The 24,444-nt window shown below is 41.0% G+C and overlaps 1 protein-coding gene across 1 annotated transcript in view; it reads left to right on the top strand.

Moving 5' to 3' along the window:
- The first annotated feature begins 266 nt into the window (after window positions 1-266).
- TSPAN5 (tetraspanin 5) overlaps window positions 267-24,444 on the top strand; it is a 91,660-nt gene continuing 67,482 nt past the window's right edge. Inside the window, exons 1-2 of the mRNA XM_068136794.1 lie at window positions 267-338; window positions 710-810. Coding sequence (XP_067992895.1) covers window positions 730-810 — 81 coding nt within the window. The 5' untranslated portion in view covers window positions 267-338; window positions 710-729. The remainder of the gene's footprint in view (window positions 339-709; window positions 811-24,444) is intronic.

Here is a 24,444-nt window from a genome sequence, read left to right as displayed (position 1 = left end):
CCACCGCGCCACTTGCCAAATCCGCTTCTCACCACCTCCACCGGGCCGCGCAACCCTCCCCTAGGGCTCGCCACGGCGGAAGGGGGCGCCGCGGAGCTCCCCCTTACCCCGCCTCCAGGGGGGCGCCTAGGGTCGGGGACCGTGCAGTACTATTGGAGCAGTGTGACGCCAATCACGCCGCAGGGCCGACCAGTGGCGGCTTTTCCCCGCCCTCCTCTCCCGTGGGTAGGGTGTGCACGGTGTCCGTTGCCGTTGTGGGGGCAGGGGAGGGACGGCGCGAGCGGGCTCGGGGCGGGTGGTAGCAGCTCGCGGCTCCATCTGGGCAGCGCCGGGCTGTGGTGAGCTCCGCGCCTCTGCCCGCCATCTCCTTCTCCGGCGGCCGCCCCTCTCCTCTCTCTCTCTCTCCCCCCTCCCGCCGCGAGTAGCCGAGGCCTCCTCCATGCGGGAGAAGAGGAGGAGGAGGTGGGAGCTGCTCGCCGGCTGTCCCCGGCGCCCGGCAAGTCGGAGCCGACAAGCCGCTGAGCCGCTCCTGCCGCATCTCCCCACGGCGCGCAGCCGGCGCTGAGCTCTCTCCGCCGCGCCGCCCCCAGCTCCCCTTCCATCTATTTCATCCCTCTTATTTTTTTTTTTTTCTCATTTTTTTTTTCTTTTCCCCATTTTTGCATTCCCCCCTCCCCCGCTTTGGTTCTCACCCTGGCCGTGAGCAAAGTGTCTTCATGAGCACAGAGGATGTCCGGGAAGCACTACAAGGGGCCTGAAGTCAGTTGTTGCATCAAATACTTCATTTTCGGCTTCAATGTCATTTTCTGGGTAAGTGTGCCGGTTGCACGGCGCTTCGTGTCTTTATCTGCCACCTTCTCCTCCCCCGCCGCCGCTCCCGGGCTGGGCACGGCCGGGAATGAAAACCGGGGACCGCGGAGCAGGGGAGCCGGGGCTCGCGCGTGACAGTTGGGCGCGAGGCCGAGGATGAGGGGTTTGAGCGGGGCTGTCGCGGGCGCGAGGCTGGGGGTGCCGCCGTCTGGGCCCCCACGGCCGGCTCCGGGCAGCCCTTCGTGGGGCAAGTTGGCGTGCTGCATTCCTGCACCTTCCGAACCTGCCGCCGCCTCTGCTTTTCCGGCCCTCCTAACTGCTTTTGTTGAAGGTGTGAAAAGGGTTTCGGTGCTTTTCTTTTTCTTTTTCCCCCTCTCCCTTCTTCCTTTCTTCCTTCCTTCCCCCTCTTCTGCTTTGTGGGGGAGGGAGCAGCCAGACACCCAGGCCTGGAGAACGAATTGATCAGTATGTTTTTTTTGTGACGTTAAAAAAAATTAAAGAAAAACCCTTAAAAATCATAGCTTATGTTCTCTGGACAGTGCTGTTTAAGGCAATGGTTACACAATGACGAGGTTGTGTGTGGCACGGGTATTATTATGATTAGCAATTACCGCGTAGTAGTAATAGTAGCATTAATAGGATGGGGGACGGGAGGAAGCGGTGTTTCCACCCATCCCTCAAGTGTGAGCGCATGGGAGGCTTGGTTGGGCATTTGCTGGGATTCTTGGCTGTGCTGCTGTTTGTTCGCCTGTCTGCACTGTATCTTGTTGCACCATTATAGCACTGGCTGGAAGAGTAGGCAGAGCTGTATAGTGTAATGTAAGCTGCATGTAATAGTATTTCTAGCATCTTCTCAATGTGTTGGGCTTGAAAAAGAAGCAGCTGACTTTGGCTGTATATGCCGAATTTCTTAGACACAGAGGGAAGGGTTGAGCATTCTCACGTAAATGAAGGCATTTTATTTCTGCATAGAGTGTTAAAGTTGGGTGAAGACTCTCACGTGTACAACCCCCCTCTTTTCATGATTGCATTTAGCAATGAGAAACATGCACAAACTCTCAGGTAGATTAAACGTGGTTTAGAGGGTTTTTGATGGCACGTTGAGTATGTATCTAGTAAAGTGGCTTCTTTGGACTAGAAAGGTGAATTGGGAAAAATAATTTAAAACCCCCCATTGAAGTTTTATGGATGAAGATGGGGGAAAAAACAGAGGAGAGGAAGCCTTCTAACCAGTACTGAGCTTTGTGATTGTCACCCTGGTGAGAACAGAGGAGGGTGGTTATGTGGCTAGCAGGTATTCATAGCTAGCCTCATGTCTGTGTTTCTGACAAAGATGCCTGAAGAGGGTGTTTTGGAAGGATGGAAGTTTTGATTAATTACACTTTTATACTCAAAAAGGTAGGCTGCTAGAGTGCTGTTGATTGTGGGTTTATGTCAGTGTTTACTTGGCTGACCTGTGGAGATGGCTGGTTGCAAGCTTTGTAGTATACGGACCTTACAGTAGTTGTCTTTATTGCACTGTTCTCTTGGTTTTAAGTGGCTGAGTTTGTCATGCTTCTTTTTGCTTGTCTGTTTTTTCATTTTGATTGCCCTGGGCACATGTTCCTGTGATCACAGATGCTTTTCAGCAGGAGACAGAGTAGCATGAGGAGCACTTGTGTGCCGGGTTCTTTGACGAAAAGAGGGAAATGATGGTGAAATACACACAAATGCCTTACCTTGTGCCTTCAGGCACTGTCAGTCTATAAGAAGTTATATATCCTGCTAATCTGAAAACCTGAGTATGTCACCTGCTCTGCCATTTGCTTGACGTGTGGCACTTGCTTACAGGTTTCCCCTTTTGCAAAATGCTAATCCTCTCATTTGTGTCCTTGGCTAAACTTCTTCAAATTCACAGAGAAAGCACGTTATAGGACTTTAACATTTCTTCAGAGTATTGTAATTCTTTATAAGGAAGCTTGCATTTATTACTATGTCTGTCATGATTTGGAGTGAAAACATAGGCAGTTACTCTCATAGAATATCTTTTAATGTTGTTTTTACAGAATTAATAGTAAACCCTTCAGTAATATATCATGAAACTGGGCTAGAAAAGCTGCAAATGAAGATTGCAGGTTTGATAGCCTGTTCACATAAAGTGATAATCAAAAATAGTCCCTAATTTAGTCATTGTAAATAAATTGAAATGATGAAGAGATCATCGTATTAACTCTGTGATGCTCTCCAGGGATCTTGCAAGCATGGAGATAGGTAGAACACTGTTGTTAAAACTTCTACAGAGCACTTAGTTTTTTGTTTTTTTTTTTTTTTTTTAACACAGCCTGTTACAATGTTAATGTAAGTAAATGGCAAAATGCTCTCTATTTGCATTGTAAAACAATGGACTCAGAGAAGCGAGTAAGGAAGAGCAGAGGAATAGCATAGATCTGCTGAAAATACATGGTAAATGATTGTATATGCTACTCATGTTGAAGATATAAGAAAGAATTGGAGGCTTTATATGCCACAGTACAGGCAAATTATCAGACCGTTTTGTCAATTTATTGGTTTTGTTCTGGTCTGTTATATCTTAAACCCAACTGAATTATTGAAATACTGAATATGGGAAAGTTACACTTTAATGTTCTACAAGTAGTTGTAATTAAAGGTGATTGTATGCTACTTAGCAGATAGTTCTCAGTCTTACACCCCCCCCCCCGGTAATGTGTTACTGTCTAACTGCATGTTTCTTACTGTTGTAGAAGACAATATTGTCTGCTGAGTCTGTACATAATTCATGTTCTAGGTGTATTTGCAAGATTAAGGTTTTTGAAAATTCACTGTTTAAATTGGTAAATATGCTGGAAGTGTTTGTTCAGAGAAACTTATTTAATGAGAGTACTATGCTTCCATGGAAAAGAATCTTGCTTGAGCATTGCCAAAGTAAGACTAAATAGGCACAAGTACGTTCAAATCATAAGTTAGGACCTAATACTATACTTCCCTTCCCTTTGCTCAGCTGCTGCTCTTCAGCTAGTTGTTCATTAGGACACACCTGAGCTTTACTTGACTAGCATAATGCCTGTGTAAAAGCACTACATTGTTTGCTACCGTTTCAGGGTGATGGAACACATAGTGTTTTTTAATGAGCCTTTATGTCTTTGTCTGGGTAAACCATAATGTAATTTGGTTCAGATGAGAACTGCACCCTTAATGTAAGTTGACAGAAAACATTTTCCTGTAGTTAAAATAAAAAAAACCCTGTGCCTTCTCTCCTGCTTCCCCCTTGGACTTCCATGTAGAACAATGTAGGTACAATGCAAAAAGTAAAAGTAGGCCACCGTGCTCCTGAAAAGGCAAGAACCATTTTCCCTTCTTTCCTGTTACATTTTTGCAAGACAGTGTTCAACTGACTTTTAATTCCAAGAACTGTTTTAAATTGCATTTTGTGCTTTATTTTACTTTACAGAAACTGAATATGCAATATTGCTTAACTCTGAATTTCAATCCACGCTTGATTCCAATGACTCTAGCCTAATGGGAAAGATGTATAAAAAGCACTGACACCTCGGAAACCTGTGCTTTATCTGATGATTCACTCTAAGTTGAGATAATGCTGCCATTATAATACATCAGCATGTTACAAGTCATAATTTGTGTTTTAATTTGCTTGGCATCTGCTGATTTTGATGGCAGTCATATGGGAGTCTAGTGTTCTGAATTACAGGAATATAGTGCAAAGAAAACTGAATAAGGTTATATAAGCATATTATTGGGAAAGTGTTGGAAAAGCACACTGACCTTTAATGGACAAATAGATTGTTTATCAAATTTTGTACATTGTTGATAGTTTTCAGAGAGGCAGAAGTTAATTTTCTGATGTCAACTGTTTTTCCGATATCCACAAGGAAGCTTTGGTTATGTAATTTTCCCTTGCCACAATGTTTTGAAAAAAATAAAATCAATATGATCTGTTCTGTAGCATTTGATCTTTTAAAAATGCCTTTGGGAAGATGCCCTTGCAGTGAAGTGGAAGCATTCTGTTCACTCTCCCTTGCCCTTTTGTGATCAAGTGATTTTAATTTTTTAAAAATTCATTTATTAAAAAAAAACCAATTCTTAACTTAGATAATTTGGGTAACATTCAATACATCCTAGTGCTGGGTGCTGCACTTTGGCCACAGCGACCCCATGCAGAGCTACAGGCTGGGATCAGAGTGGCTGGAGAGCTCCCAAACAGAAAGGGACCTGGGGGTGCTGATTGACAGCTGCCTAAACACAAACTAGCAGTGTGCCCAGGTGGCCAAGAAGGCCAATGGCATCCTGGCCTACATTAAGAATAGTGTGGCCAGCAGGAGCAGGGAAGTCATTGTGCCCCTGTACTCTGCTTTGGTTAGGCCGCACCTTGAGTCCTGTGTCCAGTTCTGGGCCCCTCAGTTTAAGAAGGACATCGAGACTCTTGAACGTGTCCAGAGAAGGGCAACAAGGCTGGGGAGAGGCCTTGGGCACAAGCCCTATGAGGAGAGGCTAAGGGAGCTGGGATTGTTTAGCCTGGAGAAGAGGAGGCTCAGGGGTGACCTCATTGCCCTCTACAACTACCTGAGGGTGGTTGTAGCCAGGAAGGGGTTGGTCTCTTCTCTCAAGCAACCAGCACCAGAGCAAGAGGACACAGTCTCAAGCCGCACCAGGGGAAGTTTAGGCTGGAGGTGAGGAGAAAGTTCTTCACTGAGAGTCATTTGTCATTGGAATGTGCTGCCCAGGGAGGTGGTGGAGTAACCATCCCTGGATGTGTTCAAGAGGAGATTGGATGTGGCACTTGGTGCCATGGTCTGGTCATGAGTTCTGTGGTGACAGGTTGGACTCTATGATCTTTGAGGTCTCTTCCAACCTTGGTGATACTGTGATACTGTGAACATTTCACAAGTGGTCCTGCCAGAAACGGAACAATGCCTGCTTGGGGAAAATATGCAACTGTATTACAATAGTGTGAGGTTGTGATGTATGTATTGATGAAATGGGTGCATTGTTGTGAGCTTGAGATTCCTCAATTCCTTAGTGTTTCTTTCAGCAGATGTATTCCCAGTCCTTGAAATGCATACAAAAGTACAATAAATCTACTGGCTCCACAGGATGTGTTTCATATTTGTAGAGGTCATCCTCAGAATAAAAAAAATTTCCTTGCTCTGCCTTCCCTTGTAACTTTTGTGGCAGGCTGTGTCATTGGTTTTAACAAAACGAAATAGATGAGGTATGTGGTGAATCTGTTTCCTTTATCCAAAGGATGTTTGTTTTGCCAAAAGGTGTTTGTCAATATGTTATTGTTTTAAGCCTTTTGAAGTTTTTAGTTACAAAAGATGGAGGAAGCATAAGGGCACAAGAACTAGAAAAAAAAACTAATTGTGATTAACTGTGACTTCTCATGTTTAGTATCAACATACTTCCAGTGAATGTTCCTGATACTATCAAATACAGCTTACATGCTTGTCTTCCACGTTAAAAATGAATGTGGTAAATGTATTTACGAGTCTTCCACCTTGATTGAATTGTCATAGTAAGTTTTACCTGGTGGCACATCTGTCTCAAAGTGAGGAGTTAATTCTGAAGATTTAGTGTGCCAGCTGGAGAAAAGCTGATGCATGTGAATGACACTCAGATTATGGGCAGCCCCAACAGAGCACTTCTGCACCTATTTGTGTGCGTAAAACCCAGTTACCATTGGTCCCAGTTCCTCCATCTTTCTTTGTTGATAGTGTTGTCTTAATAAAGGCAACAGATTCTTGTTCTGTAATATTTGAAGGTGGACATGTCACCTTGATTCAGACAGTGTTTTCATGGTAAACTCTTTGTTTTATTTATTATGTATGTCCATATTCAGCTGCAGTGTATGGTGTAATAGGCACACAGGGAAAGCAAGCATGAGCTATACTGGGCATGAAAGGGTTTTTTTGCTTTTTAAAAAAGTGGAATATATGTAGGGTAATTTTCATATCAACAGTGTGGAGAAGAAGGCTGTTTAGTTTGTGTGCTGTTAGAGTTTGAGTTCTTTAATGTGTTTTAGTTTTGGGTTTTGCTATTGATTTTTTTTTTTTTTTAATGGGGAGTGGAAAAAAGGAAAATGTAGGAGACAGAAAGCATGTATTTAGTATGCTCTTGAGGAACACTCTCAAAGACCTACTTCCATAGATTACAATAATCCTGGGGTACTACTTAGTAAACTTTAATTTATTCTTTATTTTTTTAAACTCTTTAAGACACAGTAGTCAGTGATTAGTAGAGGATAAGAGACTTGGGCTTACAGTTAGTAAAACACTTCCTTTTCTTTAAAGTCCTGTTCCTTCAAATAGACTTCTTGTTGAAAATGAATTCTGAACTCTTTGTGTCACCAGGGTACTAGAAATTACGCAGTTGGAGCAAGAGGCTGATACATTGCTGAATGCTCAGTCTAGGTACTTCAACAGTTTTTACTCCATTAACCAGCAGCGGCTTTGCTGTAAGCGTTTGGAATATAATGTTTTGATTCCAATTAAAACTGGAGGTGAGAGAGAGTATTTTTGACCCAGTCCTAAACCATAGTTCTGTAGGATAGAATCAGCTTTCATATATTCCTCAGAATATGGGTAGTAGCCTGTCAAGCCTGTGATTGTTTTATTGGTGTGGGCAGGAGCAAGAAGCTGAACATCTCTTGAAGTAACCCAGCTCTGTTAGTTATGGTCCAGACATCAGTCAGCAGTAACCATTTACATGTCTTCCAGTATGATAATTTGTTAAATTCTGTTTTTTCCTATAAAAAATTGCAAATATTGTTGCAACTCAATAAAGAAAGCTCAGTGATTTTTACTGTATTTTGCCAGTGCAGAATTCAGGAAAACATAGATTATTGCTTTAAGGCCTTATTTGTTTCTTTTCCATTGTATTATTGTGTGAGTTTGGAAACCATCTTGTTCGTTCTTTTTTTTTTTTGTTTTGTTTTGGTTGGTTGGTTGGCTTATTTTGTTGTTTCTGTTGCCTCTCATGCCAACAATTATCCTAACTCATGGGTCACAAGGAATATCAATTTTCACTGATTTCAGCAGGACTTTTTACAGATGTAATTGCTGTGGGTGGATGTCACTGTTGGTACATTTGTATAGCTGCTTCTGTAAGTTATACAAAGATCTAGAGCAGTCCAGCCTTCCTCTTGCACTGGCATTTAGAAATGCCACTAACACACTGAGGCTTTTAGTCAGGGATGCTTGATTTGGTATCAAATTGTGACTCAGAGTGATCTCATAACCTCCAGATGGCCTGACTTGTGGAGATGATAAAACCAGTCAGATCCTGCTCCTTTAGCCGTATAAAATACGGCAGTAGCAGTATTTATTTTAATATGCATCAATCTCTTCAGCTAATGTTTCAGCTTTCCAGTCACTTTCCTTTGGACAGCATTCAGAATAAGTATTTTAGCACACACAGAGGATCTTAGGAATGAACTGTCAATTTCCCAAAGAACTGGGAAAAATTATTATGCCTCTTCCAGGCCAAAATATGTTTATCTTCCTCCTCAATGGCCTAAAAGTGCTTGGTGATTCTTTGTAGTATTGTTTTAGAAGAAAGAATGAAAAGAAGACTAGATACCTTTAGATATATGAAATATTTTTGGTTCATAGAGGCTTCTGTTTTGTTTTCCTGAATATAGTGTTCATGGCTTTAAACCTTGAGTATATGTGCTGTCATAGCTCCAGTAAGCTACTTCTATAGGACAATAAGTATGATATAAATGAGACTGCAAGGATACTTGCAATAATTCAGCCTACTAGGTTAATAGCTTACATTTAATGAGAGTCTGTCTTAATTTAGTCTGATTTAGGGGCAATTGTTCTGTGATGCAGAACTTTCTTTTAATGTCAGGCCTTTCTTTTGTATTAAGAGGGCAGGCTCTCTTGAATGACTTCTGGTACCCTAAGCAAAGACACAGCAGCACTTGGTGTGGGGTGTCACCTCTGGCAGATCCACTTTATCTGTTCATTTTGTCAGAGCTTGCATCACAGGTTCTTCTGGTCAGACACTTCTGCTTTATAGTACCCATGCACAGGGCATATGTTTATCTTTGTGAGGATAGGTTTTCTGTGCTTGCCTCTCACTGAATTGCATCTTTTCTGTTGCGTTCTGTTTTCCACTTGGCTGTAATGAAAAAGAGCTTGAAAGGGATTACCTCTATGTGCTGTAAATCATTTATACATAAAAGCAGAGAGGCCGAGGCAAAAAGTTTACAGGTAATGTATGGCAAAGGTGGTTTTGCTTCATATCATGCTTCAGTTAGCTGTGTCACCTTGTGGAAGAACTCAAATTTATTTTTGCAATGCCATGTGGTTAGTGTGTTTCAGGACACAGAACAGAATTTGGAAAGGGTGACAATTCAAAGCATTGAATCCTGCCAGGCTGCAAGTATCTTAGGCCACTCTCAGCTGGGAGTATACTGGGTTGTTCTACTTTCCTCTTAACAGGGGTTTTGGATTTTTATTTATTTTAATTTTTGCCATTGAAATACAAACCCAAAAGGGTTCCCTTCTCCATGTAGGAAAAATACAGCATTTTGTAGACGTTGTCTTTCTGAATGCCAGTTACGTGGGCATATGACTAAAGGAATGTGTGAATTCAACCAGTCTGACAACAATTCATTAAATATATAATTAAAATGATTAAGAAGGAAAAAAATGTCAGAAGCCCTGTGTTTTAAGGAGCTACATAATTAATTTGTAGAGGAAAGTTCCGCTGTCTCACATGTGTGAAGGCTATAGAAATGTGCATATATAAATAAAAAAAACATGATTATAGTTAAAAGAATAACTGAGGTCTAGTTTGTGATCCATATTGCTTGATACCACAATCATCATCTTGTTTCTCTCTCTTTCTGTGGAAATCCTGGAGGATGTGTGATCTTGCTGCTTTCTTAAGAGTCTTAGTCTTTCCTCTGTGAATGACTGGCAGGACCTGTGTCCACAGCGGGGCCCCTTCCTGCCTTGTTTATGGCAGTGGTTTTATGACTGGTTTTGGTGTACTACCTTGCAAATTCTGGTGTAAAAGTGAGAGGAGGGGACTGCAAGTGGTGAAGGCTAGCACAGGGCTGCAGAACCAAATGTGCAAGCGCAACTTCAGATAGTGGTCAGTTGCCAGATCTGACTGAGAACTTTGATCTGGGTCAATTTTTATTGACACTGTTTGGCTGCAAGAATGAAGTGTAGGAAGATGTCAGAATTGAATTCTCCTTTCCTTGTATAGATCAGCTTAAAGTGATTGTACAAGCATGGCATGTTTCAACAAAGTGGTTTTGGACTGTGGAGTACACAGAGGCATCAGGCATGATTCTGTGTTACTAATTATGAGTCTGAGGAGTATTATGTCAACATACATGCTACTTGGAATGTTCCTTCAGTTCACTTTGATATTCTCTGCTTCAGTAAGATTTCTGGTTATTATCTAATTGTCCAGAGATGCTGGAGAAAGAGCAAACAATACTTGTGTACCAAATTCATTGTAACGTGAACTGAATTTAAACTTAACTTGAAGCAGAGAGCTCCATTATCTACCTCTGGTTTCTTTTCTTTCCCATCCATGTTATTCCAAACACCACGTTAGAAGAGGAGGCCCAGGGGAGACCTTATTGCTCTCTACAACTACGTGAAGGGAAGTTGTAGACAGGTGGGGGCTGGTCTCTTCTCCCAGGCAACCAGCACCAAAAAAAGAGGACACAGTCTTAAGCTGCACCAGCGGAGATTTAGACTGGATGTTAGGAAGAAATTCCTCATAGAGAGATTGATTGGTCATTGGAATGTGCTGCCCAGGGAGGTGGTGGAGTCGCCATCACTGGAAGTGTTTAGGGAGGAGACTGGATGGGGTGCTTGGTGCCATGGTTTAGTTGATTAAGTGGTGTTGGATGATGGGTTGAACGCGATGATCTCAAAGGTCTCTTCCAACCTGGTTTATTCTATTCTATTGGAGTTGCCCACTAGAAGGGCTGGCAGATGGTGTCTCTGAAGAGAGTGTGTCATAATTATCTATTCCAAATTAGTATTCTTTTAATGACTTTGTTGAAAACAAAACGTTAATATGCATTGAATGTTGGAAATGCATGTATATGTTTTATATCAATGTATATGCACACATAGTTGTATATCGAATAATGTATTAGAAAATAATTCCGGACTTGCTGGAGCACTGGTTCATTGACTTTCATACTTAAAAGCAGGACTTGAAGAGACTGGAAACCCATCTAACTGTTACCTGCAAAGAAGGACTTTTTGCATTGATCTTCCTCTGGCTGTATTCCACTGTTGTGATGTTGCCAAGAGCTCTGGCGTAGTCACCAATCGTGTTCCCCCTTCAGCTCCATGGAGCTGAGTTCAGTTTCTTATTCATGTAGGCAGTCTTCCTTCCTCTTATAAGATGTCCTGTTAATTTGAAGATAGGCAAACCTGCTGCCTAGGTAGTCTAAAGGTTTGTGGTGATCTATGAACCAGTGTTTTATTCTGCCGGATCTTTTCCGTGCAGGTAATTTGTGTGTTTGACTCAAGAACACAAGCCAGTTACATCTTTGTAATTACATCCTTGCTAACCTCCGCTCTTCATTTTTCCCAAATCACTCTCATACCTGTGGGAAAAGAAGTGGCTCCCAAGCAGATGTGGTTAATAGCCTTGCCTATTAAAGAAAACAGATACCAACTTGATGAAACTGATGCAGAAGAGTTCTAGTCACTGCAGCAGGTGAATGAGTTGTAATGTTTATCTGACCATTTTTGTCTCGTTTTGGAGGTACTCTTCTATCCCCCATATATTCATGACCCCCTATCAGCTGTTTTGCAAAGGTGCTGATCTCTGACAGCTGTAGGCAGCAGTAGCTTTTGCCTTCCGCTTTCCCCATCCCAGAAGTTTGTGCACAGGTGAGCTTGATATCATCCAGTTTCATGTACGATTTTAAATGTCATGCTTGCTAAATGACAGCTATGATATACTCAACTCGGCTGTGGTTTTCTTGTCAATAACATCTGATTACTGCCTAGATAAATTGCCATGCCTGTTGTAAATACCTGATTCTTGTTGGTTTTGTGGTCCTTTTAGTTTGTGCTCTACCCTAGTGCAAAGAGGCTGTTTTCCCTTGTTCCCTTGTCCAAGGTAGTCCTCTTTGTTTCTTGCTGTGTGTTTATGCCTGTTCTTCTTCCTGTCATCTGGAATTGGAACCTCAGCTGGGTTCTGTGCCTTTAGCCCACAGGAGCCCCTGTGTTGTCACTGCCATGCTTTGAGAGGACTTTTCTCCAGGGCAGTTTGCTGGCTCTCTTACTGGAGTCCAGCCACCAGTCCACAGAGAAGCTGGAAGCAGAAGTAAAAAACCACACTGGCTTTTTGGGTACTATTTTATAAGGCACTTGTTCCTACCTGCCAAACACTTTTTTTCCATAAACATGTGCCTATTCTCAATATAATGTGGAAGCATCTCCTTTTGAAACAGCAAACCTCAATGTTAGTACAAGACCCTCTGCAGAGATAATCCTCCTTTAGTTAATGTGTCAAACAGTAAGACTGGTGAATATCAGAATTGTACATGATATACAGAATTTCATATTTCAGCTTCTTAAACAATTGCTGCAGGACTTAAGCCATATAAAATCAGTTGGGGTGGAATGGATGGGGCTATGATAGAGACTGGCATGGTCAACAGAGATTTGGGGGATATGCTGGGTCTCCTCTTTGAACCACATGGAAGCTTTGTTGCTCTTGAACAGGATCTCGGTGATGTTAGTTGTGGCTGCAGTACAGCACTGAATTTGAGTAGGCTGGTGGTTGTTGCTGCTGCTTTTATTAGTTAGAAGCCCACTGTGAAGGTCTGTTTTAAGTCGGGAACTGGTTGGACTCGTCATATCTTTGGGAGATGTATCTGAACTTCACTGAGTACTGCTCTTTAAGTCTCCGTAGTGTACGAGAGTCAGATTTTTATTTACTCTAAAAGGCTACCTTGTTCCACCCTGTATTGTGTCCTTGAAATAACTGCAGGTGATAATTATAGTGCAAAGTAGAACAATTCTGCTGTAGCTGTGTTGTCAAAGTTGTTCAGGTGAATGGGATTAGACTTCTTGCTTGAGTTTGAAGGACACTGTAGGTTGGAAGGATGGATTTTGACTGCATTCTGGGGTAGGACTGAATTTCTGTATAAAGGGTGTGAAGAAGAGAAACCTGTAACGTCTCACAGAAGGGGCCATTTATTCATAAAGCAGAAAGTGTTTAACTTTGAGAATGTAATCTAAAAGTGAGAAGGTAGTAATACTTAGTCTAAATAAAGCCTGCTTTCTATTCCATCTTCATGTTGCCTTCTGGCTAGATATTTTTCTGCAGCTACTATCAAAGTGTCACTTAAGAGCTTTCTTACTGTTTCCCTATGTTAATAGAACTTTAAAGACAGTTTTGAAAAACGAATGAACAAACAAAAAAAACACAGTAAAGGTAAACCAAATCAGACATAGGCATTAAGGCATTTCAGAATTCACAAAAACCTAACTTGGGATCAATTATTAAGTGCCTTCCCCCTCTCTCATCCACTTCCTGATGTAGTATTAATTTTGAATGAGCCTCCTGCATAGCTTGCCTCCATCCACTTAGGGTATAGAGCACAGAGGCTTTCAGCACTGTAAATGCTTGGACTCTTGCATAAGTGTAGCTCCTGTTGACTTCAATGGGAATCACTTGGTGGCAGCTGCGTAATTGGTTTTCAAGCAATGTCTTTTTTTAAAAAGAAAAAAAGAGTGGGAGTGGGAAAGCTCAAAGAGGTCCCCAAACAAAGCAATCAAAAGACTTTAAAAAAAGCCAGAGCAATTACTTCAGTTGCCTAAGCAGCTAAGAGCTGATAAAGTGTGGTACACTGTTCTAACAAAAAACCCAAAACCCAAAAACAACCCCCCAAAAAACCCAAACCACCCCCAAAAAACTCTGGCAGAGAACAGTGGAGCCTATCAGGCAGTGTTTGTGCTAATTCGTATCTTGGAGTGAGCATCCTGTGTGACCGTTTTGGTCCTTTAAGTGAAAGCTTCCCCTCAATAATAGGAGCTACATGTGATTCTAGTACTTTTAGCACTGAGAAAACTGCTGTTGAAGCTGAGTTCCTCCACAGCAGATGACTCTGCCTGTGTTCTCTCTAGTTGTAGAGTAAGTGGTGTGCTTGAGTGAAATAGCTTTATATCTGCTGAAATACCACACCATGAGTGGTTTCTGCAGGCCATGTGCCTTACAGCTGGTCTGGACAACAAGCTGACCACCACTATAATTTTTCATAAATAGCAATGCATAGTACTGTGTTGAGTACTAATCCTACTTTTGCTAGGCACACATGTAATAGCAGCAACTTAATGATAAATCTGTGTGTAGTGGAGTTACTAATGCTCATCTGTTAGGTACTTCTGCATATGTGGTCTGCCATTAGCCACGTAAGAAATCACTGCGTTTTATTAACGGCTTCTGAACTATAACAACATCTTAGGCTGAAGATAATGGCTTCTGCATGAAATGTGTTCTATTACTGCTAATGGTGCCTTATTGAGTAAGCTGGTGTGGCACATAAAAGAATTTCTGTAAACAAAGCATAAAAGAAGCCATGTATATAAATCAAGGGAAATCAGTTTAAAGCTGAATGGAAACTGAAAGTCTCAGACTGTTGGTGTCAGTGATTGATAGAGAAAAGGCAGTAGCAGTCTAAATGCAGAACTTGATGAATATTGCATTAATTTCTACTGTTTGGTTCTTTCAGAGTACCACAGTATGAGCTGATAGAGTTGGGACTATTCAGTCTGGAGAAGAGAAGGCTCCGAGGAGACCTTATTGTGGCCTTCCAGTATCTGAAGAGGGCCTACAAGAAATCTGGTGAAGGACTTTAGGGTGTCAAATAATGATAGGACTAGGGGGAATGGAACAAAACTACAAATGGGTAGATTCAGATTGGATGTTAGGAAGAAGTTCTTCCCCATGAGGGTGGTGAGAGACTGGCACAGGTTGCCCAGGGAGGTGATAGAAGCCTCATCCCTGGAGGTGTTTGCAGCCAGGCTGGATGTGGCTGTGAGCAACCTGATCTAGTGTGAGGTGTCCCTGTCCATGGCAAGGGGGTTGCAACTAGAGGTCCCTTCCAACTGTAACAATTCTATGATTCCGCTCATACCCATGATTTCAATACTGTTAAAAGTAGACAGCAAAAGTCACCTTTCCTTTTACCTTTAAAGAAACGTAAATCTGATTCTTTAGTTTAGGAATTGAAGAAATATTCCTTTGAAGACTGTCTAGTCTCAATTTCTGTTAACTTTGTTTGTGCTGACAACTTTTAAATACCTAGAACACTTTCTTTCTAAGAAAAAATAGTGGGGTATGTTTAGTATGGTACAAAAGGTGTGATTAAAAAGGTATCTTTCTGAAGACTTCTTTGTATTCCAGCTGGAGTCCCATGCAACTCAAAGGTAGTTTGGAGGTTTGATGTTTTTCTTCTAAGAGCATTTCAAGATGGTGGCTTTGGCAAAGTCAGCTTAAACAGTTTGTGTGTCAGTGTGCAGTGTAAGATGTATGACTTCCTAAACGAACTGAGCGGCTGGTGAAGGGTGACATGAGAGGAAAGCTGCTCCTCTTGGGTAAGAATTTGATCGGGGAAATCGGGAGACCACCTTGCTAGTAAAACACCAAACAGGTGTAGCTACCTTGAATTGAAGCTATGTGGTGTTTTTTTTCTGTGCTGTCCATGTCAAACACAAACCCTGCAATTAATTTGACAAAATTAATAATGTCTGTGGACAGACCAAAGCTAAAAATCCCCAACACTGTAGGCTGAACAATCTCCCTTGGAAATACTTAATTTTAATTAGCTCTTAAGTTGGTGGATGGAGTGTCATTTCCCTGGTGTTTTCAAGGTCTAATACCTTTAATCAGCTCCAGGCTGAGCTAGAAAAGGTGTGTTGAAATCTGCAGAGCTATAGCTACTTCAGAAGTAATGGAAACTAAGCCATTAATGCAGAAAAAGTTGTCTGGTATGAGCCAGTATGAGTTTTTATTGACTTTAATGAAGGCTGGTAAAGATGTACTCTTTTCTTTCTCCTTTGAGCTTTGGTGTGACTGTGTGTCTAATCAAAATTCTTCTTTCTTAACCTGGGATTATGCCAACAATTTGGACTTCATGACCTTTGTAAACTGTTAGGAAATTTCAAAATGAGTTCTCAGTGTACAGAATGAAAATAGGGCGAGGTTGTGAAATTTTGTGAAATGTTCATAACAAAATAAGCCATGACAGTAAAAAAGCTGGGAGCAAAAGGAGTAGTAGTTGAAGCTTCAAAAGTATTATTGGAAGTAATTTTGTGATCTTTAAAAAAGGGACTCTGAAATTTTCAAGATGTCAATTTATTAATTATAGCTGAAATTAAGTGTATATTTTAGTTCTTTTAGATTATCATATTAAAATAACAGTGCTTTCCTTTACCAAGGTGCATTTTGCATTTGAAATAAAATGGAACATTCATTTGGATACAGTACAGGAGTTAAAACTTGCACAGGGCTGGATGGGAAGTAATTTTGTAGCTTTTATGGGTGGTATGCTGGGAGGTGTTCTAGTTGAGCTTCCCGTCTTCTCTCCCTGACATGTAACGTAACATTTGGGTTGAATCGTTTCCTGAGATAGAACAGAACTTAAGTAAGGCAGCAAGGTCAAGGCAGTCCTCAAAGAACCTACAAATGCAACAAAGAGAATGTATTAGTGATTATGCAGGACCAGAAAAAAGGTCTAAGGTAGGTATCCTTAGAGCCAGAATTAAGATCTTTGTGTTTGGTATCCCAAGATGTATTTTTCTTTGTGAATTTGGTTGGCCCTTGAATCTCTGACTTCCTGAAATACATGATATACATTATCTAGTTCTCAATTTTCCCAATTAGTTTTGGCTCACTTGTGGGAAAGGTAGAGTTCCAAAAAGCATGTAATAAAGCATTCTGCAGCTTGGAGTCAGTTAACTTTCATGTTCATCTGCTTAGCTTCTGGGAAACCACGAGGAAAATTCAGCACCTGAAGAATGTAGTTTGAAACAATTTTTATCTGCTCCCTGCCATACCTTGCCCCTGGCTTTTACATACAATACCATTAAGAAACAAAATTTGGATACTTTCCTATTTGGCAGTATGGCTAGTCAAATTACAGATGTTGGAGGTGTAAGTGTTGCTGTTCACAGCACCTACAGCTGGGTGTCACAGGTGAAAAAGCCTGTGTTAAGTTTCCAGTGACCTGCTTGGATCTTTACACAGCTCCTCCAGTTCTACTGAATTAACAATTTTCAGCCCACACCATGCTTAACAGCAAGTTATGTATGTAGTTGGCAGTTTTTTACGTAGGATTGCAATTGCCTGCCCTATTGTCCGTTATCCTCTCTTCACCTTGCCTCCCAAACGGAAGAAACAAGCAAGCCTACACTCCCAAAATTCTTATTTAATTCTGCTACTGGTTATGGCAGATTGTTATTCAGCAGTAATGAGGGATGAGAATTCTGTGATGGGTAGGTGAATCTGAAAGGTTGGGCAGGCACCAGACTGCTTCCTCTGATTACTGTTTCAGAAGACTCTAGTAGTTAGCTTTAACACAGAAGCTCAAATGAGCACGTATTCATTATTTTGGAAGGAAAGGTGGAAATTTTCTTGAGAAAGTCCAGGAGCAAATTTGTGGCTTTTTGTGGAGTGCTGCCTGCTGCCTAGGCTGTCTCTGAAGCAGAAACCAATGTTGTGTGAAGAGTATGAGGCTGAGATGTTGCGCAACATAAATCAGTGGCCAAGACATTGCAGTGGAGTCTTCAGTGCTGTATAAGCATGACGTTCCTAAGTCCTTAAGATCGTGTTGTACCCTAAGCAAATTTTTAATCAAGACAAATTTATAGAAGTCATCTTCATTATACCACAGCATTTGACATATGATAAATAAAATGTGAGACTTTTCTTGCTTACTTGTGCAGTAGTCATGAGTAGGGAGAAAAGCTGAAGTAGCAATGGGTAACTACTATTTACTGTCTGAGAAAGAAGACGAGAGAGGCAAGTTAGCAGCAGAAGTTAATGGTATGATTCTGACCAAAAAACCCCAGATCCTCTAAGTCTAACTGACAATGTAGAGGCTGATGTCAGATTTAAGGTAGTTTATTAGGGTTGGGAAAAATAAAACAAAAGCCAAAAAAATCCCAACCCCCCAACAAATCAAAAGCTTACAGAGTTCTAAGACTTTTTGTTTTACTAAGAAATAATAAATGAATGCATCTGAATGTCTTTGAGTCCTTGTTCCCAGGGCCCAGGACCATGATCTGATTCCATTGGGAAAAGAAAAGAAAACAAACCACAGAACAACAAGAAGAAACCTAACAAAGGCCTGAGAAAAGTTCAGTAGACATTTGGCCTGAAATCTATTTTGTTTGCTGCATAGGGATCTATTTTAGAAGTACTTCAATGAAAGCTTGGACAATGGAACAGAACACTTTAATCACTTAAAGGCTTAGCATTTGAAGGTGTGTTGTTTTGTTTGGTTGGTAGTTTTGGTTTTCTTAATTTTTGTGTGTGTTTGGTTTATTATTTTGTTTCACTCTTTTTGTTTGTTTGTTTGTTCTTTTCATATATATATATATAAATAAAACCCTGTATAGGCATATAGCATATTTATGGAGTAATTGGATTAATTCATGTTTTCTGGGCAGCAGCAAAGAGTTGGTCCCTCTCTTCTCCTCACCTTGATGCTTGCTGTGTGCTGTGTTCTGGATAGTACCCCAGTCTTTGCTAATGATAGGTTGTGCTGAATGAGAAACAAACCCATGCTGCAAAATAGATGTAATGCTTTAGGCTTTAGGTATAATCCCAAATATGTAATTGCTAGAAATGTAATTCCTACTAGAATTAATAAAATAAAATGTGAGCAGTGTGCATTAGGATGTTAGTTTATATATATATATACACGCAGGTACATTTCTCTTTATGTGTGTATATATATTTATTATTTATAGTTCTTTGATCTTACACTTCTACTGTGTACCAATACTGTGGAGGCTGGTTGAAGAGGGCAGCCTTTGCTCTTGCCAGGCAGAATCTGTTTTTGCAGTGAGGGGTCCCTGCTGGGGAAATCTTTTCCTGCTATCTTTCTTCTCTCTACAGGGTAGCAGGCATAAGGACTGCCCTCCTGTGTGCTCTGCTGACAGCCATGCATTCTCTGCTCTTACTGCAGCAGCTGCTGCTCCTCAGCCTGACTGAGAGAGCATAAATTAAAATACAAAGGTCTCCTATGGCCGCTCTTGGCTGACAGTGCAATGGCAGAGCAGACCCTTCGTACATCATCTTCACTTGACTTTCTTCTTTTCCTCAAGAATTTGTTCTGCTGTTTTATCAGTCACAATCTTTTACCACTGACTGAATGGAAGAAGCAATCCAATAACTCTAAATGTTTTATGTACTTGAGTGAGTGGTACAGTTTGCAGAGAAAATTAGCAATGTGGGTTTCATCAGAGGCTCAAGAGAGACTAGTATTTTTGCTTTTTATGGTTGCTGAAGATTCAGGGCTCTGCAGGTTTACTGACACAACAGTGTATGTGCTTTTTTTGAGGAAGTTGTTTTGTTCTTACTCTCTTTCTTTGATATAGCAGATAAGTACATTGAGACAAAGAATATGAGGCCCCCTCCTTACTGGTGATATGTAGTAGTGATGATGATTATTGTTTTTATTAAAGTAGCTATGCTCACCACTTCCCTACTTTTTCCTGACTTTGTTTACATTGCTTAGCAGCTTTTGGCTCATGCCAGTGATGTTGAATGTTCTTCTGTAGAGAAGACTCCCCATGTTTTTTGATAGTCCTGTTCTCTAACTTACCTGTTTCTGCCAGAGGCTGAATTCCAGTGTCCTTGTAGGAATTTTTTTTTAAAGCATTTGTTGTTTGCCCTTTTAAAATCTTTCTTGAAATGTTTAAGTGATTTATTTTCTCTGTTGTTGTCCCACATGGAATGGAAAAATCTGTTACACTTTCATCTCCTTGTGGTGTGCTTTCTATCATGATGGATTTCTCTTCTGGGCATTGTCAAAGTTGTAAGACAGGCCTTAGGAAAAGCATTTCAGTAAACAGTTAATCTTTGGTCCCTGAAAATCATGTAAGGCATAAGAAACTTTCTTTGCATTATTATTTACTTGTTAGCTACTTCTCAGTGCAGCTTTAGTCTGATCCTCTAATCACCTGATCTACTGCTCTCTACATTATGGATAATGGAGCTTCTCCATGGTTTCTCTTTAACAAAGATATGTTTGGACTTCAAATGCAAGGCTATGTAGCAATGCAACCATCTTTTGGATTTAATCAGAATTGAATGTGATTTAGTCCTGGAAATTTGTTTGGAAAAAAGTGTAATTTGAGTGTGAATATACTGATACCTCTGTCTGTGAATTTTGCATCCTCCTAAATTTCAGGGGAGCATGTTAAGCCATGAAGGCTTTTGTAGCTGTTTCATTTGTTTTTCTTCAGAACTGAAGTCTTTTCAAGTCAAACAGACTTTTTCTCCCCTGTCCTCTTTAAGTTCTGACAGGGCTATTTTGGTATTTAATAAATATATTGGTCTGATTATCTGCATCTTCTGAGTGGGTTCTGGAGGGAACAGTCTTGACACCATTTTTTCAGAGCTCTTTAATTAAAGCTAAGTGTGAACATCAAACTCATTTTTTGTAAAGAGTTATTTAGGCCTTACCTGAACAAGAATAGACTTCAAGCACTTAAGAGTCTTACTTGAAATCAGAGGCACACTGCCTTTGTGAACTGTGAAAAAAGGATCATAATTTGCAAAGTCCTAAGAGGAAAGAGAATTTGAGAAAACTTTCAAAAGTAGTGCAAGCTGTGGCTATCATCAAAAGTGACTTCAAACTGATGAAAGCTGATAGGAATTACTCATTGCTAAGACAGCATGCTGAAGTTCATGTTGAATGTTAGTCAGAGGTTCCTAAATCATATAAATGCTCTTCAAAAACTTGCTGAGTTTTTAAGTTTGCTCTTTAAAAGTATCATAGTCATTACGGAAATTGTATAAGCATATGGTAATGTTTGGAAACAATCATGGGACCAACCATGAAATTCTTGTTCTGTCTACCAGTTGGACTTAATAAGAACAGAAAGCCATTACCGTCTTAATAATCATATTTATTTTAATGTCTTTGATTGAAATACCTTTGAAATTGGCTGCTAGGTGCTTTAACTGCTTCCTTGCTGCTTAATGAAACCATGGCCTTGCCTGACTGCATGCTAATGGGATAGCTGCTTCTTGGGGCTTGTTTTTTTTCTTCCCTCTCAAGTAGCTGGAACATCTTCAGTAATGCCTAATGCAATTGCATGCAGTAATGAGATGCAAAAGGACCAGGGCTGATGTTTCCATATCTTTAATTGCCATTTTTGTGTGGTGCTTGTATAGTGACAGACAGGATCAAGAGGTCCCCTTCTGTAAACGTGACATTCAGATGAATATTCTTCCAGAATTGGTGGGAAAATTGTTCCTTCCTTCCTGCCCCCTCCTTGCCCAGTGAACTTAGTAATTAAAAAAAAAAAAAATCCTCCCTGAAAAAAAAGTTCTTCTTTAGCCTTTAACTTTTAATGAATGAGTTACTCTTCCAGTGGTTTTCGCTTATTATGGTAATGGAAATGTATATTCAATAACTATAGATCAAAACAGAATTATCTTGCTGTTGGGTTAGGTGAGGACTATAATGGGACTTTGCTCACAGGGCATGTGGGAAGATTTACCAAAAAGATCTGAATGGTGTTCAGGATCAAGCTGTTAACTGTGTTTCTTTGTCTAATTCCCTGAATCTGGAAGCAATGAACAAATGCAAATGGTAGTTCAGATAACTCTCTTAAATGGGATAGCCTATGTATTCATTTTGTCATACTTAATATTCCACAGTGTGGAAACCTGAAACCAAAATATGACTAAGTTTAGAACTTTTCTATTCACAGTTGTGTTACAGTAAAATGTTTTGCTTTGTATAATTGACTTTATAAACTTGGGGGGAGGGAAAGAGAAGGACTTGTGCATGCTGCTCATTTTATCACACTAATTAGGCAACTGAAAGCTACTTTGTTGATGGGGCAGGAGGACAACATTCTGCAAGTAAACTGTTGAGTGAAACAAATGCACACATCCTGAACGGTTGTGTTTTTCTTCAGTAAACTTAGTGCTATTAGCAGGTGCCAGATGAATTAGTCCTGTAAGCTGGCATCTTGTAGTTCTGTGTCACCTACAGCAGGATGAGTGGGAAAGCAACTGTCCATGCGGTGTCCTTGCTGAGAAACAGTGGCAAGGTACTTCTGTAGCTTTTGATAGCAATTTCCTGGTAACCCCATCCCAACTGGTACAAACTACAGCAGGTCTGTGATGTGAACTTACTAGCTAGTGCTTGAGTTAAGATGGTCTTTGTTGGCTGCCCTTCTGGAGAGTTGCTGTGCTGGTTTCTTTGGTGGTGTTTCCCCCCCACCAGTAAGCCTTCTCTACAGGCAGAATGAGAAGTACTCTGTGCACTGTTTTGATGTTTGTGGTGATGTGAAGGAATATAAATCTTTGATTAATTCTGATCAGTCTGAGATTATTTTGGTAGGAGGGGTCCAGGGTGTAGTGACATAGCCAAAAATGTTGCTGAGAACCCACTGATTTAGTTGCAAGAGTTGTTCCATTCCTGTCAGCTGTGTCAGTGCTCACTTCTTTTAGTTCTGAAATTGTGTCATCCTTGAATGTGCTTTTTGTGAGCCTCTGTTGCTTGACTTGCTCGTGGGTTCGGAGGATGGGCTTTTGTGTGAAGCTCCTCCCTGTCTTGCCCTGTCTGACTAAATAAAATAATACTTCCCCGAACTTCTGGCATACCTTTGTTTATGTTATCCTTTAAAGGTGAGGAAGAGGACTGAGCAGCATTTCTGCATCCTTTTTCTATTTTGTACCACAACTAACAAAACAGGTACCAAGCGTTCATGAGGACAACTTTGATGTTTGTGCTAGTCTCTTCTGCGGGCTGGAAAATCAACAAACAGGAACAGTACCTGAAGTACTTGGCAGACTGTCACACTGTGATTTCCAAAGACTGTACAAGCAATATAAATAGCATTGGAGGTTTTTTCATTCAATATTCTTTCCACCCTCAGTTATGACCAATGTGGTTCTGTTAGAGATCCCTGTCTGTGAGCTGAAGAGACTCTCTTAGCAGTAGCTCAGTGTCAGAGAGTGTGTAGCTACAGTGTAGAATTCATTATTCTGGGAACTGATATTGATATGACTCAGCTGACAGTTTTTCAGCTTGCTAGCATGGCCCTTTCACAACATAAGCTACTTTGTTCATCTAACACTGTGCTAGGTGATTGCCATGCTTTCAAACAGGCTGATTATGAGATTTTTGAGTTTTGTGAAGCTTCCTTTGGCTGATTGCACTGGCCTGTGTTTCCTGTGGGTGCTAGTGCAAGTGCTATAATAATAGAAATAATTGTACTTTTTCTGATCAAGCATACTGTGTCCAGTTCTGGAGCCCCTATGACAAGAAAGACATGGATGTGCTGGAATGTGTCCAGAGAGGGGCCACGAGTATTATCAGTGAGCTGGAGCTCCTTTCCCTTTGGAGACAGACTGAGACAGTTTGTGTTCAGTCTGGAGAAGAGAAGGCTCTGAAGAGACCTCATTGTGGCCTTCCAGCATCTGAAGGGGGCTTACAGGGAAGCTGGTGAGGGACTTTTTAGGGTGTCAGGTAATGGTAGGACTAGGGGGAATGGAATAAACTAGAAGTGGGTAGATTCAGATTGGATTTTAGGAAGAAGTTCTTCACCATGAGGGTGGTGAGAGACTGGCACAGGTCTCCCAGGGAGGTGGTGGAAGCCTCATCCCTGGAGGTTTTCTCAGCCAGGCTGGATGTGGCTCTGAGCAACTTGATGTAGTGTGAGGTGTCCCTGCCCGTGGCAGGGGTGTTGGAACTGGATGATCCTTGAGGTCCCTTCCAACCCTGACAATTCTATGATTCTGTATTCTTAAAATGTCATTCCAAGTGTACTAATGAAGAGGAAGTTGCTAACAATATGAAGTTATGCTTGTGTACCTTGCTTTTCATCTATGAAATAAGAATTCCCTGGAAGCCAATGGGAATTTTTTTTTTAAGAAGGAATGGGGCATGCAACTGTTGGAGTTTTCTGACTCTTTTTTTTGAGAGAGGCTGACCTGTTCAGCTTTCCTTGGACCCTTTCCATTTTTTCATGGGAGCTTGGGAAACAACTGATGATGTATTACCTTCAGGAGACTGAAAAGTATTGTTCAAAAGGATAGTTTATTCTGTTCTGTTTCCTCTGCTTCCTACTGCAGTGGGGCTTGGCTTGGGCTGTGTGTTAAGAAGCCAGTTACTCTGGGACTGGAGCTCTCTTACAGGCTATAGACAAGCACAGTGGAAACCTGCCTAGAATTTGGTAAGGTTTTGGAGTAGAACAATAGTGTGACTTACTATTGGCAGTGCGTTGCTCAGAATTCGGTAGCCTGTGCAGATAGCTGGTTAGAATACATTTGCATTAAGAGTGTTTTTGGGGGGCAATAAAACATGTATTTTCATGAAGGTTGCATTTGTTCATAAAAACCAGTCTGCTTCACAGATACTTGTGAAAA

The sequence above is a fragment of the Melanerpes formicivorus genome, unplaced genomic scaffold (assembly GCF_026170545.1).
Source record: "Melanerpes formicivorus ecotype bairdi unplaced genomic scaffold, bMelFor1.0.p_v2 SCAF_4, whole genome shotgun sequence".
In the NCBI taxonomy this organism is placed as follows: domain Eukaryota; kingdom Metazoa; phylum Chordata; class Aves; order Piciformes; family Picidae; genus Melanerpes; species Melanerpes formicivorus.
This window is presented reverse-complemented; position numbering and strand designations above follow the sequence as displayed.